We start from the raw sequence: 17,858 nt of genomic DNA, 5'->3' as shown, positions 1-17,858 counted from the left end.
GATGTTAATAAACCTTCCTTTGATTGTTGCTTGAAGTAAATATTCCAAGAGATGTGAGAATCAGAGGATTTGGCAAATAGACTCATCATCCTTAGAGAGAGATTGTTTGCTATTATTATTTCCCCCTCCCTCACCCCCCCAAGGAGCACAGCATCTTTGCGTCACCACTAACAGCTGCATTTAACCAGCCTTCCAAATGGGGATCATGGGCTCTGAGCAGGACAGCATCTGAGCAGATGTCAACAAGAGAAAATTTTTAGAAGCTGTGCATCAAAAAGCATTAGGAAAGAAATGCATGTCTGGGACAATCTGTACATATCTGCTTGGCTATCTCTAGAAATAGGCCTATATCTATAGATAACTGTGTATACAGACACACCTAAACAAACAGCCATGTGCATGTACACGTACACATATATATGTCCACGTATGTTTGTTTAGGTGTGTAGCTTCCTCATTTTAGCCTCTGTGGGAATAATTATAATATTGACCAAAGTAGCATGCAGACACCCCCTAAGAAGGTTTGTGTCTTGTACTACTTTTTCCTGAATCATGTAATGGATTATTTCACACAGAGCAGCAAGGAAACCACTTTCTGAAATTAGCAAATTATGCTAAAGCCATTAGAGCTGGGAGAATTAACAGCTCATAACTGCTCGGTGAGCAATTGCTCTCAGGCTGTTTTCTAAGGGAAAATTAGCACTGCTGAAGGACGCTGGAGTGACAGCTCAGAAGATTGATGTCCTCTCGCCAGCCAGTGCAGCAGGTAGGCTGCAGCTAGCTCTTGGAGTGTGTTCCTCCCAATACCTTGCAGATAGCTTAAATCTTGCTACGAAGAACCATCTCTCAGACACAGTCTGGCAAATGTTTGCGGAGCGTAGAAAGGAGTTTCATGGGAAAGTGTCCTCGTAGCATGCCATGGGAAGATAAGATGGTTTCCTTTGGGCTGTTTTCCAAACTCTCATATTCTTCTTTTAAGATAACCCTTCACTGGTGCAGCGGAGACCATGAGAAATTTTGTTATTTCCCGAGAAAGAGCTCCCTTCCCAAGAGATGTGCATGGACATCCCGCATCCCAATTGCACTCTGGCTTTTCAGAAAGCCTCTTTGCCTCTGAAGAGACAAGCTGAGAGCTGTCTCGCCAGCCCAGCACCCTGACTGGGCAGCTCTGAACCGTTTATTTTCTTTGCAGTGTTTAGAAAGAGACGGGAAGACAAGGGAAGGAAGGGGAATAGATTGGGCAGTGTTCACCCTTTGAGGAAGGTGGTGTGGTTAAACACCATCTGTGTGTCTGTCTGCTGTGTTTCATGTCGCTGAGCTGCTGAACATCAGTAGAGGGTATTCACTACTACCAATCACTCGATGGATCGTTGGGCACTGTATATAAACACAGGCACATATGTATGTATGTAATTATACAGAGGTATTTGTTTTGTTATGACACTTTTCCCTGGATTTCAGTTCCTGGGGGGAACAATAGGACATACATACGTTATGTGTAGGTATATTTATCTCTATCAAAACCCCCCGTGCTTTAGCGGGGGGGAGGAGGGGGTTGGACTCAGTGATCTCTAGAGGTTCCATTCCAACCTCTGCAATTCTGTGATTCTGTGATCCCATGATTTGTTCTGCTTTGTTTGTCCCTACAAGACAGGGACTAAGGCTAAAAGGACCTTTGGCCCAGACTGATTGTTCTCCTTGGAGCTTTCTTAGATTCCTCTAAGGATATAATTCAGGGTGGCCTTTTTTCTTGAAGCTAGTCTTTGGATCAAAAGTGGCACAGTTGGGAAGACCTGATGGGTTCTGGCACAAAGGTGCAGCTTTTGAGGCGATGTCTCTCTGAAAAGCACAGTAATATTTTGACCATGAACCCTTTCGCTTTCACACAGCCAGCCAATGGCCATGGGTCACCTGTGGCCATTTTTATGTTCACCCTTTAAGACATTATCAGAAGTAATGACATATTTTGCTCAGTAAGCAGAAATTCCCTTCATTTCCACCTCCCCAAAAATAACACTGAAGCCAAACACATCTTATTAAAAGAAAAACTCAGACCGACTCATCCTGTTTTCAAGGATGGGCTTAAGGGTAAATGTGACATCTTCAGAAATCATGAGGAAGAGGAATATGTGCCAGCTACTTGGGAGGTTAGCTAAGCTTGGAAACCACCAACCCAGCAAAATGGACCATCCTAAGATCTAACCTCAGCTCACCAATCCCTTCTTCGTCTGCAATTGCTTGTTTATATTATGGTGGTTTTACTGCTCCCAGAGAAATCAGTGAGGTCTCAGGAATCCATTGCATACCAAACACAATAGGAAAGGCACAGCATGGCCCAGGGCTGCTTTATCTAAACTCCATTGTTCAAACCAAAATTCTTCTGTGCCTGACCTTGGCTCTTGGAACTCTCTGGAGTCCCTTTAGAAACCAATAACTTCATGTATCCTCAAACTGATAGCATAAAACACGTTTATACATTGTGTTCTGAATTACAGAGATGAAACAGCATCAAAAAGCGTTGTGCATTTGCATCACAAAAGATGGATAGATGTGATAGCTTGTGTAGGAATAAAAATGTATTATCCAAGCCTGTTCTTCACTCTTGCAAGTAATCCTCACGTGCAATCCTCATTCCATGCCTATAAAGTATGCCTGATGGGTTCCTACAAATGCTAAAGCACTTTTTAATGTAGTGCTCCTGAAATCGTTTTACACCTAGAGCCTGCTGAGAGCATCTGGTGTTTTATGCCTACCTGTGTGACCATTGTAGGGTACCTGCTTTAGCACGGGGTTGGACTCAATGGTCTCGGCCATCCCTTCCAAACTCTGTTATTCTGTGATCTATGAAATCCATGCTCTTCAGGAGCAGTTCTGGAGTCCTCATGGGTATCCCCAGGTATCTCACATAGCACCTCATAACTTGGTGTCGGTAGCTGAATCTGAAGATCTTTCTTTCTTGCCTATCAGGTGAACACAGGCTCTCAACACACTTGGAAATACATTTACACAGCTGTATTTGGGTAGGGAGACTCCTACCATAGTCTCTGTTGGGATTCACAGAGGCCTGACACCTCTGTGAATGAAGGCAAGAGAATTATGTGGCAAAATGTCGTGCTCTCCACAGCAACTTTCTTCTTTGCTTTGCTTTGCTTTGGAAATCAGTGACTTTTTGCAAATATTCATTCTCCCTGTCTTTAGGTTTTTTAGGTGACATCTTTTGTTAAATATTTTTATTTGACATTTATATTCTGAATGTCAAAATAAAAAAGGGAGGGGAAGGGATGCAGTGGCTGGACCTAGTGACAGAGGCTTCAGACATCTCTTATCATTCAGAACAGTAAGATGCTGCCCCTGCTAATTTCATTAGAAATACAGAAATAGCATCTCATTAGCAACATCTGAATCAGCAGCTGTCACAAAGTCTGCAGATACTTGATCTGGGAAGTCCTTACATATTTTTCTATCCTAACACACTGGTAATCCCACCCTTCAGCATGACCTACGGACGCCTCGTAAGACCACTGGATCCATTTCAGCTTCACAGCAGAAATGTTGCAGTCTTGCATTATCTCACGTAGGAGGGGGGGAAGCAGAAAGTTGGATACAAAGTGCAATAAAATGATATTTGGAATGTAGGTTGCCACCAGTCACCAAGGTGATAAATCATACAATCACAGAGATACAGATTCAAATTTCTCAGTCTATGTCAGTCATCCCTGTGTCACTGGAAATAATATCAAAGCCCTGAATGCTTTGACCAGTGGCTGTAACATAGATTATGTTCATACCTGGTATCAAACAAAATGTCCTGGAGTGTGAGAGACATTTGCCTGGTGATGGCTTGTACAATATGGAGTTATAGGAAACTTATTTGCTTTTGTAAAAGCAGCTCGAAATCATCTAGGACATTTATGCGTCTGAAATAATGGGACACGTGTGAGGACAACTGAATTGAGTCCTGAGAGTGACAAAGAGCCTTACCTGAGATCTGAATGGATGGGGACCATTATCTGGTCTGGAGAAGAGGAGGCTAAGGGTGACCTTACTGCTCTCTACAACTCCCTGAAAGGAGGTTGTGGTGAGGTGGGGGTTGGCCTCCGCTCCCACGCAGCGCCAGTAGGATGAGTGCTGATAGCTTCATATTGTGCCTGAGGAGGTTCACGTTGAATATTAGGAACAATTGAACAATTTCTTCTCAGAAAGAGTGGTGATGCATTGGCACAGGCTGCCCAGGGAGATGGTGGAGTCACTGTCCCTGAAGGTGTTCCAGAATCATGGAGGTGTGGCTCTGAGGGATGTAGTCAGTGGGCATGGTAGGGCTGGGTTGGTGTTAGACTTGGTGATTAACAGCATGTCTTTTTTTATGAAATTCAGCCCCAAATACCTCCTTCTTCCAGCTTGCTGAACCTCAAGTGGTCAGAACTGATTGAGCCATCCACACAATACCTATCCAAAATCAAACCTGGGGCCCACATCCACTATGAGGAACTTCATGTGTTCATACTAAAAGTCAAGGGAGCTGTCACAGATTTTTCTATACAGGCTGCAGTGCAAAAGGGAAAGCACAGCCATGGTTTTGCACTGGATGGGGCCCTGAAGCCCCATGCCTGGTTCTCTGATATAGCTCTGAGCTCTTTGGAGGAAAACAGCTTTCCTCTGGGTTCAGATCAATGCACATTACCTCTCCATTGGTGGAAGCAGACAAATTAGGAGTCAGGTTAAGGCCTGAGCACTGTATAAAAATCTAACAGCAAACTACTCTGAGGGTCACACACCTGGAAGATGTCCAAACCACAGGGAGAGGGGAATGCAGAGACCTTTTGGGAGGGGGCATATGCAGCCTCTGGATGCCCGTGGTGGCTTGGTTTCATTTATTTTGTTTAGTTGTTGGGTTTTTTTTTTTTTTCCACGCACTCTCAGAGTTCACATAGAAGACATCTCCTGCTCTGTTTTCTTTCCTGTTCTCCCAAAGTCATCAGGCTGTAGCAAAGTTCCTACCCTGAGGTCAGGCAGGCAGGCGGAAAGCTGAGATGCAGAAGGGAGCAGAGAGGAAGTCTCCCACCACACCAACAGGGAGGGAGAAAGGAAGGTCTTGTTACAGGCTTAGCACTCAGTATGTCTGAAATAGTACTTACGCCTTTTGTGGTTCATCGATCTCTGAGTTACGGCTGGAGTGAGGTGGGGAGGGAAGGAGCAGGTGGGCTGGTTCACAGCAGACACATCAGTTCACCTGGAGAGACAAGACGGTTGGCTGTGGTTTGGTGGAGCTTTGTAATGCACAGAGAGAGCATGGGAGAAAAGAAGGGCTCATAGGCTGTACAGTGCCTGAGAGAACCACAGACCATGATCTAGAGAGGTAGTATGGTGCTTGACTTGATGGGAAGCCATTTCACTAACCCCAAAGGCAAGTCACCCACAGCAGAGCACTTTAACCACCTTAACCTATCCAAATCCTTCCAGAAGCAAGTGTGAGTGGCTCAGCAACAAGAATGCCTTCCCAAAGTATTTGGGAAGAAGAAAGGATGAAGATTAGATCCATACCAAACCTCTCCCAACACTATCTCATCCCAGCAGGGCATGGGATGGAGTAGGCAGGCAGTAGTATTCAAGGACATCAGTTATGAAACTGATGTTTCCTAATCTTGCTATTATATTGTGAATTTTACATTTTGTTAATAGTCCATACCACCAGCATCACGGATCTTGAAAGGGGTTTTGTGTCCTTCTGTTTCCTTCAGTTTCTTTTCAGGTTCTCCTTTTTCAATGTGCATGCATCAACAGTTGAAACAGTGAAGAATTACAGCAAGAGTCAAATTAAATGGCATGAGTTAAAGTGTCACACCTTTTAAAACAGTGTATTATGGAGTGGCAAGGCCACACTTATTAAGGCTGGGTTGCCACTTCCAATAGGTTGGTAGAGGACCAGTGACAGTCAGTGTGCATTCAGGGCAGATTACCAGAGACATCATGTGGAACTCCTGTAGCAGGATAGTCTGTTGGAGAACACACTGTCTGAAGCCTATAGAAGCAATGTCCTTGGCTTGGCTATGCATGACTTTTGTGGTCTTCTGTGAATTATTTGATCTTCCATTAGCTTGAGAAAGAGGTTTCTCAGACCATGGAGGTGGTTGTTTCAGCTGGCAGATGACTCAGTGTTTTGTTACCTGGAGGACCTTTCCTGATTCAGCACTTTGGTTTCCACAGCTGGGACCTCCCTTGAGCTAGGAGATGAATGAGAACTGGAACTGCCCTTTTATTTTCCCCTGGGTAAATCCAGGTCTCCCCATTCGCAAGAACAAGTACTCTTGGAAACTAATAAGCAGGAACTGCCCTCTCAAAGGTCCATCTCAGCATTTTGGGAAACCTTCCAAGGCTTTCCTCGAGGACCTTAACACCCCATCCAAAAATTAACCTTCTCTGGAGGATCTCTGTTGTGATGCTGGGTGAGACATGCAGCACCTACGTCTGCAAGCAGGCAGAGTAGCGTGCATGCATGCACGCATGTGTATGTCTTGGCAGTTCTGACTCCACGTCCTTTCAAAAAGAGGCCCTGTGGTTAATCAGAGGAATTAACCACAGCCTCCAAAAGTCTTTTGCCAGCCAATCAGCAGGCCCTTTCCAAGGCCATTGCTGCTACAATGGTGTCGTTGTCTGATAGGAACATGGATCTTTCCGGTTGAATTTCTGAATGGGGCTCAGGGATGCTTTTGTTCAGCTGGGCGTAGTAACGCCTCAGATTTGCCAAACGAACAAGAATCCAGAACTTGGAGTAAGGTTTTTTGTTTTTTTTTTTTTTCTTTTAATTTTCACTATAGAGGCAAATGTTTTCCAGTTCAAAGATGACCCCAGTCTGGCAGCTGGAAATGTGCTCCAGGCCTTGCAGGGAACGACTTATTATAACATATTTTTTTTTCCTAAAACTCTCCAGCCTCCTCATATTCACTTTTTAGTGCCTGCTGTCCCCACATACACATATATACATGCACACACATCCACACTAGGATTAACATTGGCAAGCACACCACTCTACCAATGGAAACCGCAAAGAAACATTCACATATCTGGGGATTCTGATGTAATAGGGCTGAGGTTTTGCATTCCAGGACAGCGTTGCTAGCCTCAAATCAAAATCAGAGCTGTCATTCAGAACCCCGTGTTACGAATGTTATTGCAGCCCGGCGGGTGGGGTGAGGGAAAGGCGGGGGGTGGAGGAGGAGGGAATGAGGAGAAAGATGCTGAATTGGTTGGTTTCTTCTGAGTTTATTTCTGAGTTCAGATGATGAAAGGCAGCGCAAGCCAGGATGGGGCAAGCATTTTAACCCTTTTCAGGCAGATAAGTTCAGTAAGCCTCACATTAAGGCACATGCTCCAGCTACAGAATGAAGGAAAACATCTCAAAATCTAATGGAAAGCTAAGGGTTTATAGGCCCAGCTCTAAAACAGAGGGGCAAGGCAGCTAACACTGCAGGATGAATGGCTGAGTTCTCCTGTGAACAGGACCATTTCCAATGGGATTTTGGCCAGCTGAAGTTGTGTCTGCATTGGATAACCATAGTCATAGGGTGCTTTAGATTAAAAACACAAATGGAATTGATTTCTTCTCACAACCCTGAGCCAAAATATGCCCTCCCCATGTTTTCTGTGGTAAGCTGACATTAAACCAGCCTGCCCATCAGACAATCAGCAATAGCATGGCACAGCCCTACAGCTAAATTTTGCTCTTCCGTCAAAAAATCCCAGGTCGGTGGGCATTCTATTTGAGCAAAAATTGACAAGTGACCTCTGGATTTGGCTGAGAGTTTGTAAGGCGCTTTGGGTTCCTTTGGGATGAAAATGCTGCAAAACTCCCCTTTTCGTCACAATTCCATTGCAAAAATCACAGCTCCCCCCAGCCATTAGGAAAGAGAAATTTCACTTTCCAAGCTGCTGTAATGTCCACAAGATGACATCAGGTGTGATTGCCCAAGGTTCCCCAAGCCCAGAGATCTACACCCCAACAGGTACAACAGCCTGAATCTCTGTACTGCTACAGTGGATGTGTTACGATGCAGGAGGACGCGTTCTAATGTGACGCTATTTTTTCCATCATTTGTACTGCAGGAGGTCTTTGATCGCCTCTATTTGATTTATACTGTTGGATACTCCATCTCTCTGGGATCCCTCACAGTTGCTGTCCTTATCCTGGGATACTTCAGGTAGGCGGCTCTGTTTTTACCTAAGCGAGTTATCGCTGGACTGGAAAAGCCTTGGGCTTTCCTAAAGGATAAAATTGGGATGGCAAAGGGTTGCATCTGTGCTTTGGGCTGTGTTAGTCCCAATTAGGTCAAACTTCTGGGGGATGAGGGGAGGGATGTTTGAACTTCTTCCCATTGTCTGCAATGGAGATTTCTATTATAACAAACGGGAAGTGAAACAGCTCCAGGAAGAGACTTGTCTCATTTAGAATACCATGTAGAGTTTTCTGTTCCTAATTGTCCTTGGAGTTAGATGGGTAATTTTTAGGTGATTAAGGTTTCAAAAGGGAAATGCAAACCCAAACTTTATTGAAGGAGAGACTAGTTGAAGGGAACTCTGGCCACATAAAAGTCTTGGACAGAGTCATTCTCCCTATTCTGCTCCAGTACCTGGGGAGCTAGAAATGATTACTTGCTCTTCTGCCTGCCCTCTCCACTGTCCAAGGGATGTAGATCCCTAAATACTGGTTTGAACCTGCACCATCCTGCCTATTGAGCTGCCTTTTGCATGTTTTTTTTTTGCTACCATCATCACCAGAGGCAGGATGAAAGTCTCATTAACAGAGAATTTTGAATGCCTCATCCCTGGAGGTATTCAGGCTGGATGGGGCCCTGGGCAAACTCATCTGGTGCCTGATTTAGTGGTTGGCAACCCTGCCTACAGCAGGGGCTTGGAAATGGATAACGTTTGAGGTTCCTTCCGACCCAAACTATTCTATGATTCTGTGATTCTATGGTTCACAGCAAAAATTTGTCCTTTGGGCACCCATATCTGGAAAGCAGATAGAGCAGAGCTCTGACCCCCTGGTCCCAGTGCCACAAGTGCCACATTTTCCTCCCTTTGGCTGCTGGCAGTCACCTCTCATGGTAGACAGCAGGACCCAGACATCGACTGCAAAGGGAGGTTCTCCATGCAACAAACAGATGAAACTGGCAGCTACCACCATGCAAGCATAGGCTAAACCCCAGGGACATGCCAGCTGGTATAAAACATGTGCCCTTTGGCTCTGTAAGTTCTCAGACCTCTCTGTAGTGAGCAAAAGGAGGCTGAAAGGGTTTGCCTGGATAGCAAAGCATCCCAATGCCTGAGCCAGTGAAACACACAAGGTAGAGTGGGCTGCAGACCCCTCCTGGAGGCATGATCCCAAAATCCAACCATACCCCACAAAAGCCAGCAATCTCCTGCCCTCTCAACCCTTTCTTCTTTTTTCAATTTTCTGCATGATGCTGGCAAGAGTAATAAAATATTTAATGTCCACATATGCATGAGTGCTCCTAGCTTCAAGAAGTATCACTTTGTCATTCCTAGCCCATACTAGGCAGGTGGAGAGAATCTTTGCCCCAAGGATTGAAGCAGCAGCAGAGGCCAAGCCAGACTTTATTCCAGTTAATGTATAATCCAGAGATTCACTGCCTACATTTAAAGTGCAGGGAGCAAAGCTCATCTTCATTTATACCTCAGCAATTCCACTTAGCTTAATTTGGACTATACTAGTACAGGAAACAACTGTTATTACTGTGACAAGGTCTCCCAAAAGAGAAAGAACATGTCTTGTATTTGTGCAATCATATTTGTGTTTCTGATGTTAGAGCTGGGGATTTAAGAGGGTATAAATCCATTCACTGATTCGTGCTCACTCTTCTCCCCAGAGGCAAAATCACTGCCTCTAGAACACACCTTATGGATCTGTGACCAATTCACTTCTTACCATCCAGCTTTTCCCCCAAAAGGACCTTAAAGCGCTTTACAATCAGCATTTGTGGGGTCATTCACCTGCAGCTGCAATGCAGCCACTGCTGGGGTGAAGCCCCAAAACTGTTCAGCATGTCCACCAATGGCAATCAAAGGAAACAGCCCAGATGCTAACCCCAGGATGTAATTTGGCATGGGCACAAAAATAAGCAGTTTATGCTACAGGACACTCTGCAAGGTTTTTATTGTCCTCAAGCTCAGCAGTATTTGCAGCCCATTTCCTCTGCACAAAATGCAGATAGATAAGTGAAATCTTTAAATGCAGATTTAACTCTATGAGAGGAGTGGTGTTCTTGGAGGAGTCACCTGTGAGAGGGACAGAGATCTATGCTTTAGTATCAGTGAGAGCTGTGCATGTATCCTGCCTGATGGCTGTACATCTGGGAAAACAACAACATGTCTGATGCACACTTATGGCACATGCACTGAACACTGTGCAATGCTGCATATGAGGATGCCCATGCCCTGTACACTGCACAGCTGATGATGGCTCACTTCATCCTCTAGCTTTAGACTCACAGCACACAGCCCACTGCATGCATCCTCACCACTTCAGCCCAATAGAAGCGAAATGCATCTTCGCTTCTTGCCAGAAGCTCCTAGTGAGAAACAAGAGCTTTGCTCCATCCCTGGAGTTGCTCATGGCCAGTTTGGATGAGGCCCTGAGCAGCCTGATGTAGTGGGGGGTCAACCAGCCCACAGCAAGGGGGTGGAACTGGAGGGGCTTTAATGTCCCTTCCATCCCAACCGTTGTATGGTTGTCTGATTTTATGAAATGAGTATAGGTACCATGTTGACCTAATGCAAAGTCAATGGTGTGGGACTCTCAAGAAGCATAGGTGACCCTCAATCTCTCTAACAGGTAGGCTAACCTACTCCAACTCTTCTCTTTGCTCCATGCCAGGCGTTTGCACTGCACTAGAAACTACATCCACATGCACCTGTTTGTCTCCTTCATGTTGAGAGCTGTGAGCATCTTCGTGAAGGATGCGGTCTTGTACTCTGGGTCAGCCTTGGAGGAGATGGAGAGGATTTCTGAGGAAGACCTGAAATCCATAACTGAAGCACCTCCAGCAGATAAGTCACAGTTTGTGAGTATCACCACAGCAACCTCATACCTCTGTCCTTTCTGCCCAATGCCTCACCCCTTTCAGCAAGGCATTGGACCATTACCCACTATTACTGCAGTGGGTATTTGGTTGATTTTCCACTTGGAGCTCCTCTCTATATGAGCCATAGAGGCAATACTGTGCTGTAATGTGCTATAACGTCTGTACCATGAAACTAACACCCAGGGCATTGCACAGGCTGCCCAGAGAGGAGGTGGATGCCCCCTCCCTGCAGGCACTCAAGGTCAGGCTGGACGGGGCTCTGAGAACCTGATGGAGCTGTGGGTGTCCCTGTTCATTGCAAGGGGAATTGGACTAGATGGCCTTTCAGGATCCCTTCCAACTCAAATGGCTCTATGATTCTTGGTGACTTGAAAGACTTTTGGTGCTAATTCCAAGGTTGGAGTGGAGGTATTTCATGAGGAAGAAAGTCAGTAGTAGATATCTCACCTTCTTCTAGCTTTGCATCAAACCATGGCTGGTTGATCACTTCCATCTCTGATCTGATGATGGAAAAGACTTCTTAGAAGAGTCAGTGGAGAGTTTGCCAGCAATCCAAAAGAAAGCATAGGATTCATCTGCATAAAAGCAGATGTCTGCAAACGACACATCTTCATTCACTCCTGTCAACTCCATTTTTTTCTGTGGTCAAAGGAAATCAGATCAACACAAACAGTAAAGAGCATGATTCATCACATCCCACAGTAAAAATTTAAGTGAGGTCAGGTGAACTTGACTCCAGAGTACTTGTGTCTCTTCACTGCACAGATGGCTCAGATGGAGACATCTGCTTTGTCATGTGGTTGTTGGCTTGAAGCCTATCCTCAGAATTCAAAATTGTCCCCACCTGCTGAAGCTGTCTACTCCCCTTGTCTCTGGTCTCACCATAGACCTCCTATGACTGATCCTTGCTATCCACAAACTGCTGGATGCTACAGGGATGGGAGAGATTTTTATTAGGATCAAATGTTAACTTCAGTTCACAAAAAATAATTAAAGAGAAATTACAGCTAGCTCAAACACACTAGTAGAGCATCTCCACCCACGGGACATCACCGCTCACAGCACAAGCTTTGTGCCTGTGTATTCATTTGGCTTCATAAGTGTGTTTCACAGCCCATGCTACTGCCAGGGACCTGGCTACAAACAGCCCTATTGTCTGGTGTTTGTTCAGTGGCAATAATCACAGCAGTTGTCCTGCAGCAGACAGTACTAAGTGCTTCTCCAAAGGCAGCTGTCATGCCACAGACCCCTCCAGGGAGCTGTGCCTGTTGACTCTGTGTTAGGATGCACACCTCATTTTGGAAATAGCCAACTGAGATAAGCTTCTGAGACCTTGACACTCACATGGCCAGTCGTGCTCTGCTTTGGGACATCCCTACAAATTGCTTCAGGTTATCTATAGGAGAGATCACGACTTATTACAAAATCAGCTCCTGAAATGTTTGCTAGCGTGTGCCTAAGAGCTCTGAAATGGAAATCTGTAGCATGTTTTCTTCTTGCTTCAGAAATCCATTTCATTATTTCAGTGATTCTGATCGGAGTGCTCAGTGCACTCCAGTGCATTCTCCTTGTGAAAAGAACACAAAATATTTCACTGCATTGTTCTCTGTTTCTCCTTGGGCCAGAATAGTTATTAGGGATATTAGCAAATAAATAGCATTTCCCATTCTGATGAACTGACAGGTAAACAAGTGACGAAGGCAACAATCAATACATTTATTTAGTTTCCAAAAAGGAGTGGAAGCTTTGCAATTATTGTCTGACACTCTCTGTGTGGGAGTAGATGGTGATTTTTAATGAATATAGAAGTTATTGCTAAGACTGGATGGGATTTTTTTTTAATTTATCTTCATTCTATTCCATCTCACTTTTTGCCACGTTTGCAAAAGAAGGCATTATGTGTCCCTTTGTATCAGTTAAGCACACAGCATCCTCACTTTGCAGTTTTCCTCTAATTGGAGTGAGGAATGTTGGTACAAGGGTAATTTTACCCCACTCTGCCAAAAGAACAGGGGAGCACTGAGTCACAGTCAGTTTTTTCCTCTCTCGTAAGCAAAGGATTGTAGTTCAGTGTGATGTGAGAGGCCAGCTAATATTCCCATCGAAAATCAGGGACCTGCTAGGTTTCCCACCTTGTAGATCTGTGCAGAAAATGCCCTGATATTTGGGGTGAAATCTCTCCATGGGCTCTGGAAGAAGTCACACTTCCTGATGATGGTAAGCCCAGGTGAGGTGATTCGCACCAGGTCACCCAGCCCAAGATGACTTGGTCACAGTCCTTTTGTTATCATGGCCACGAGTCATAGGAAAAGGGTAAGGCACAGAAACTCTAGGAAGTGGATGAACCTCTCATCTCTGGGTTTGGGGGAGGAGTGTCAGTTCACTATCCACCCACATGTGTCCCAGCCCTCCTATACCTCCTTGCTCACCTAGAACCATCAAATATCCCAAGTTGGAAGTGACCCATGAGGATCACTGAGTCCAGTTTCTGGCTCGATGTAGGACAACCTAAAAATCAGACCATATGCCTGAGAATGTCATCTAAATGCTTCTTGAGGACTTGATATTGGGAACGTGGTGTCATGCTGAGGAGAAACTTTCTTCTCAATTGTTCATCTCTTCCTGCACTAATGCTCTTCCTTGTAAAAACTCTGCTGGAGAATATTCTGGTTTATTTCTTCCTTTCTCCTTGCTTCTCAGCCCATCTTGGCAAATACGGATTTATGTAGAACAAGAGTTTCACACCATGTTTCTAATCCCGTCTTTCTGTGGTCATTGCAGGTGGGTTGCAAAGTAGCAGTTACCTTCTTCCTCTACTTCCTGGCAACCAATTACTACTGGATTCTGGTGGAAGGGCTTTATCTCCACAGCCTCATCTTCATGGCTTTTTTCTCAGAGAAGAAGTATCTCTGGGGATTCACGTTATTTGGCTGGGGTAAGTAGATATGGTGGCTCTTGCAAGGACAGTGAGCTCTGTCATGAATCCTTTATCACCTCTGAACTGTGGTATTCATACAGTGATCCTTCCAGGATTTCTGGAAGGATCACTCAGGGCTTGGAGATATCTTCCCATCTTTCCAGGGCAGCAAATGCATGCATGCGAGCTGCTTTTAGTGCACTCTCTGAGTTATCCCCAGCTCTGCCAAGTGCCTCTCACCAGCATTGAGCTGGAGGGGTTGGAAAGCTGCATGAAGCTGTGAGCATCTGCTCCCAACAGCAGAGCTCAGCTCCAGTTTCCTGGGTCTCAGTGGCTGTAAAAAGCTCCTGAGGTTTTGCATATGCTGGAACATCAGTGGAAGCCTGCAGTTTGGGGGGAAGCCTTTTTTTTCTTTTTCCTTTTAACCCGGGCATCTTTTAATGGAATAAGGGATGTGGGTGCAGAGGGGGTGCTCATTAGTGGAAAGCATTGTGGGGCACATGCACTTCACATGAGAATGTGCTTTTTGTTCATTTCTGGCATAAACTTTGGCTTGCAAGAAGTTATGAGGTGTGGGTAGGATGAGGACAATAAAAACACTGCCCACCGTTGTCTGAAGCATGCTGACTGGAAGGGAGAACAGGAAATATATTAGATGATCAGGAAGGACACAGCTACGAATGATGGGGTGTGAGTCTACAATGGAGCTTACAGCAGGAAAAACCTGCTCAGAGATACCCATGCTTACCTCTAAACTATATGGCCCAGGTCACTTCCCAGCTTCAGGCTCCAAAATGCGCCTGGCCACATCCTGACTACGTTTTAGAACAAGAGAAGTGTCTGTGCTACACCATCCCCATTCCAGGACATGACTTCTTGCAGAAGAAAACCCAAGTTTTTGGATACTGAATGAACCGTGGCATACCTAAAAATCTGGGCAAACCAGAGCATAGGCATCCACAGTCTGTGAACACAGGAAGAAATGGTAGATATGTAACATGGAGAAATATTAAGAAGGGCTCCAGGAAATGAATGGCAGGCTGCTGTTTTGCTTTGGCACCATGCATAACAGCAGAGCTCCAAGCAAACCAGATGATGGTGCAAATCTGAGTTTAGGGAGGATGACACTTTTTTGCTTTGTGAGTTGGACTAGATGACCTTTAATGGTCCCTTCTGACTCCAACAATGCAAGTGATTCACCAGCCTGCAGGACTCTCTCCATCCTTTCTTCTTGCCCAAAAGCTCCTTTCTAACCTTGTATTCCTAGGCCAGAAACAACCAGTGCTGCCTCATAAGGGTGGGAGGCACAATGTCAGATCAGAGTGGGCTCCATCTCTCAGACAAAGCTGAGTCCTATCCAGTCTGTAAGTTTGTGGGTACACATAAATAGAGAGATTTGGGGGACGGAGCATTTCTTAACCTTATCTGCTCTGAGACATATTCTTTTTTAAGACAAAACAAATAAACAAAACCCCACACCTTCTTCCAAACCTTCAAGCTACATAAAATTTCCTTCTCAGAAAATGTTGCTGCACAGTATGGAGAAGACTTGGAGAAGCAGTTCCCCAGAGCAAATTCTGGATGAGGGGGAATCAGCTGAAAAATAATGCCATATGTTTAACGAGAAAAAACCTACTTGATGCTGCTTATAACATAGCCAAAGGAAAACAGCCTAACAGCCATGGGTTCCTCTTATTAATTCTTCCAACCACTGCCAGAGTATAATCATTTTATCAGTGCGACCACAAAGCAGAAGTCACACCTGTCATAACACCAATCATGTGTGCTTCCAAAAGTTTGAGGTTGCTTCATTGAAATTCCTCTGGAATGAGAAGATAGGATCCCTCCCGTTGCATTTGTTTTTGCTTTGTTTTGATTAGCATGATAATGTACACACACACACCCACACAAATGTATTGCTTTGATAGCTTTTGGGCACTGGAAAGGGCAAGACAATCCAAGAGCCACTGGAGTCAGTGGAAAAACTCCAGTTCCCTGCAGTGGGCACTGGATCCTGCCCATACCACAGCAGTGAAGGACAGGGAACTGGCGATAAATTATTGTGACATTCCACAGAGGTATATAGAAAATACATTTTCCCCCCAAAACTGGGATTTTTAATTTTTTTAAAATTATTCTTATTTTATTATTTATTTTATTTTTTATATTTTGCTTGTGCAACAATAAACAAGGGAGGATTTATCCCATTTGGAAATTTCCAAGGTGAGGGAAGAAAAGATCACCCTACAACAGCATATTTACAGTCTACAGCGGAAACCAGAACATATAGTTGGCCTTTGATGCCAGACCCAAAGGTTTCAGTCAGGTCTTTTCAATCCACGTTCTCACTGGCACAAAGGAGCACAGCTCCATGGAAGTTAGCTGTGCCCTTCATGCAGTTGCAAAGGAGGCACCGATGGCAGAAAGGAAAGTGTTTCTTGCCAGCACCCAACAAAAATAAATAAATAGTGGTATTATGGGTAACAATAAATTCCCCAGCAGTCTTCAAGTTCCATGCAGCTGTTTTATGAAGGAAGTCTAAGAAGCATGACCAATAGCCAGAAAACCCAAGCTGATTCCACTGGCATTTTTCCTTCACACCACGTTAATTCCTCCGGCTGGACTGTGCTAGCTTTCAGCTGCAGTGCAAGCGAGCACTGCAGGAAGACCTAAACAAGACCAACAGATCCATGGGTTGTTGTTAGAGGTGCTCAGGTCCAAAACCTCATGATCATAGAATCACAGAATCATATTAAGGCTGGAAAAAGCCCTCTAAGATCACCAAATCCAACCCCCAACCATGCCCATGTCGCTCAGTGCCACATCTCCATATTCCTTAAATACCTCCAGGGAGGGTGACTCCACCACCTCCCTGGGCAACATTTGCCAGTGTATTAACACTGTTTCTTGAGAATAAATTTCTCTTAATATCCAACCTGAAATATGATGGGAAGCCCTGCACGTTTATCTCCACAAAAATCACCCTTGCCTGAAAGTACTTGTCCCCACCAAAGCAAGACCCATATGAAAGTGTTATTGGTCCAGTTTGAGATGAGGAGACTTTGAAAGACATTGACTCAGAAAACACTCACTGTAACTCAGGAAAGTTGTTAAATAGCAGGGAACAGAGACTAGATTTCTCCAGGTTTGCATAAGGTCTTTATTTATAAGTTTTCTTCTCCTAGCAGACAGTTTGCAGCCGCCTCTCTTACTTGCACCTTTGATACATTCACCATTTATCTATGTGCCAGAAGACATATCCATTGTGAATACACAAGAAAAGTGGCTGGGTTGATTTGACCACCAGGCTTTGTCTAGGTTGAGGTTTGCAGTTTTTCTGTCTGAAAGGGAGATCGTAGAAACACAGAATCATGTAGGTTGGAAAATACCCTTAAGAACCCCAAGTCCAACCATCCACCCAACGCTACCACGTCCACACATCCCTTGAATACCTCCAGGGATGGCAACTCCATCACTTCCCTGGGCAGCCTGTTCCATACCTGACTATATAGCACCTGCATTGTACACACTGTGTGTGTTGACTGGAAATGCACAGCGCATACAATGTGGATTCTGTAGAAGTCACTCACGGCATCGCCGCCCAGTCATGCACATGGTGTTTGTAGGCATGGGGAGGACACAAATGCACCCATCTGCTCCTGCATCTGTCAATACATGCAGCTAATAAGGAGATCATAGGCTTTTTGGAGACGCACTATCCTTCCTTTGGAGGGTTGGCCAGAAGCATTTAATCACAAATGGCTTTCTTTCCTGCAGAGCTGTTTCCTCCTGTCTATGGGTGCTGTGAATGCTCAGCAGCAGGGATGGTTCATCCCAGGATA

At 44.9% G+C, this 17,858-nt stretch overlaps 1 protein-coding gene across 2 annotated transcripts in view; it reads left to right on the top strand.

Moving 5' to 3' along the window:
- Positions 1-17,858, top strand: part of PTH1R (parathyroid hormone 1 receptor) — a gene marked incomplete at both ends in the record, with an annotated part of 103,712 nt that overhangs the window by 74,006 nt on the left and 11,848 nt on the right. Inside the window, 3 exons of one of the 2 annotated variants that reach the window (XM_079538707.1) lie at positions 8,101-8,195; positions 10,892-11,078; positions 13,881-14,034. In XM_079538707.1, the coding sequence (XP_079394833.1) occupies positions 8,101-8,195; positions 10,892-11,078; positions 13,881-14,034 (436 nt within the window). The remainder of the gene's footprint in view (positions 1-8,100; positions 8,196-10,891; positions 11,079-13,880; positions 14,035-17,858) is intronic. The other variant, XM_079538708.1, reaches the window with a different exon arrangement.

Source organism: Tetrao urogallus (assembly GCF_951394365.1).
Source record: "Tetrao urogallus genome assembly, chromosome: 7".
Classification (NCBI taxonomy): domain Eukaryota; kingdom Metazoa; phylum Chordata; class Aves; order Galliformes; family Phasianidae; genus Tetrao; species Tetrao urogallus.
The sequence above is the reverse complement of the archived record's forward strand: the minus strand, read 5'-3'. Positions and strand labels throughout refer to the sequence as shown.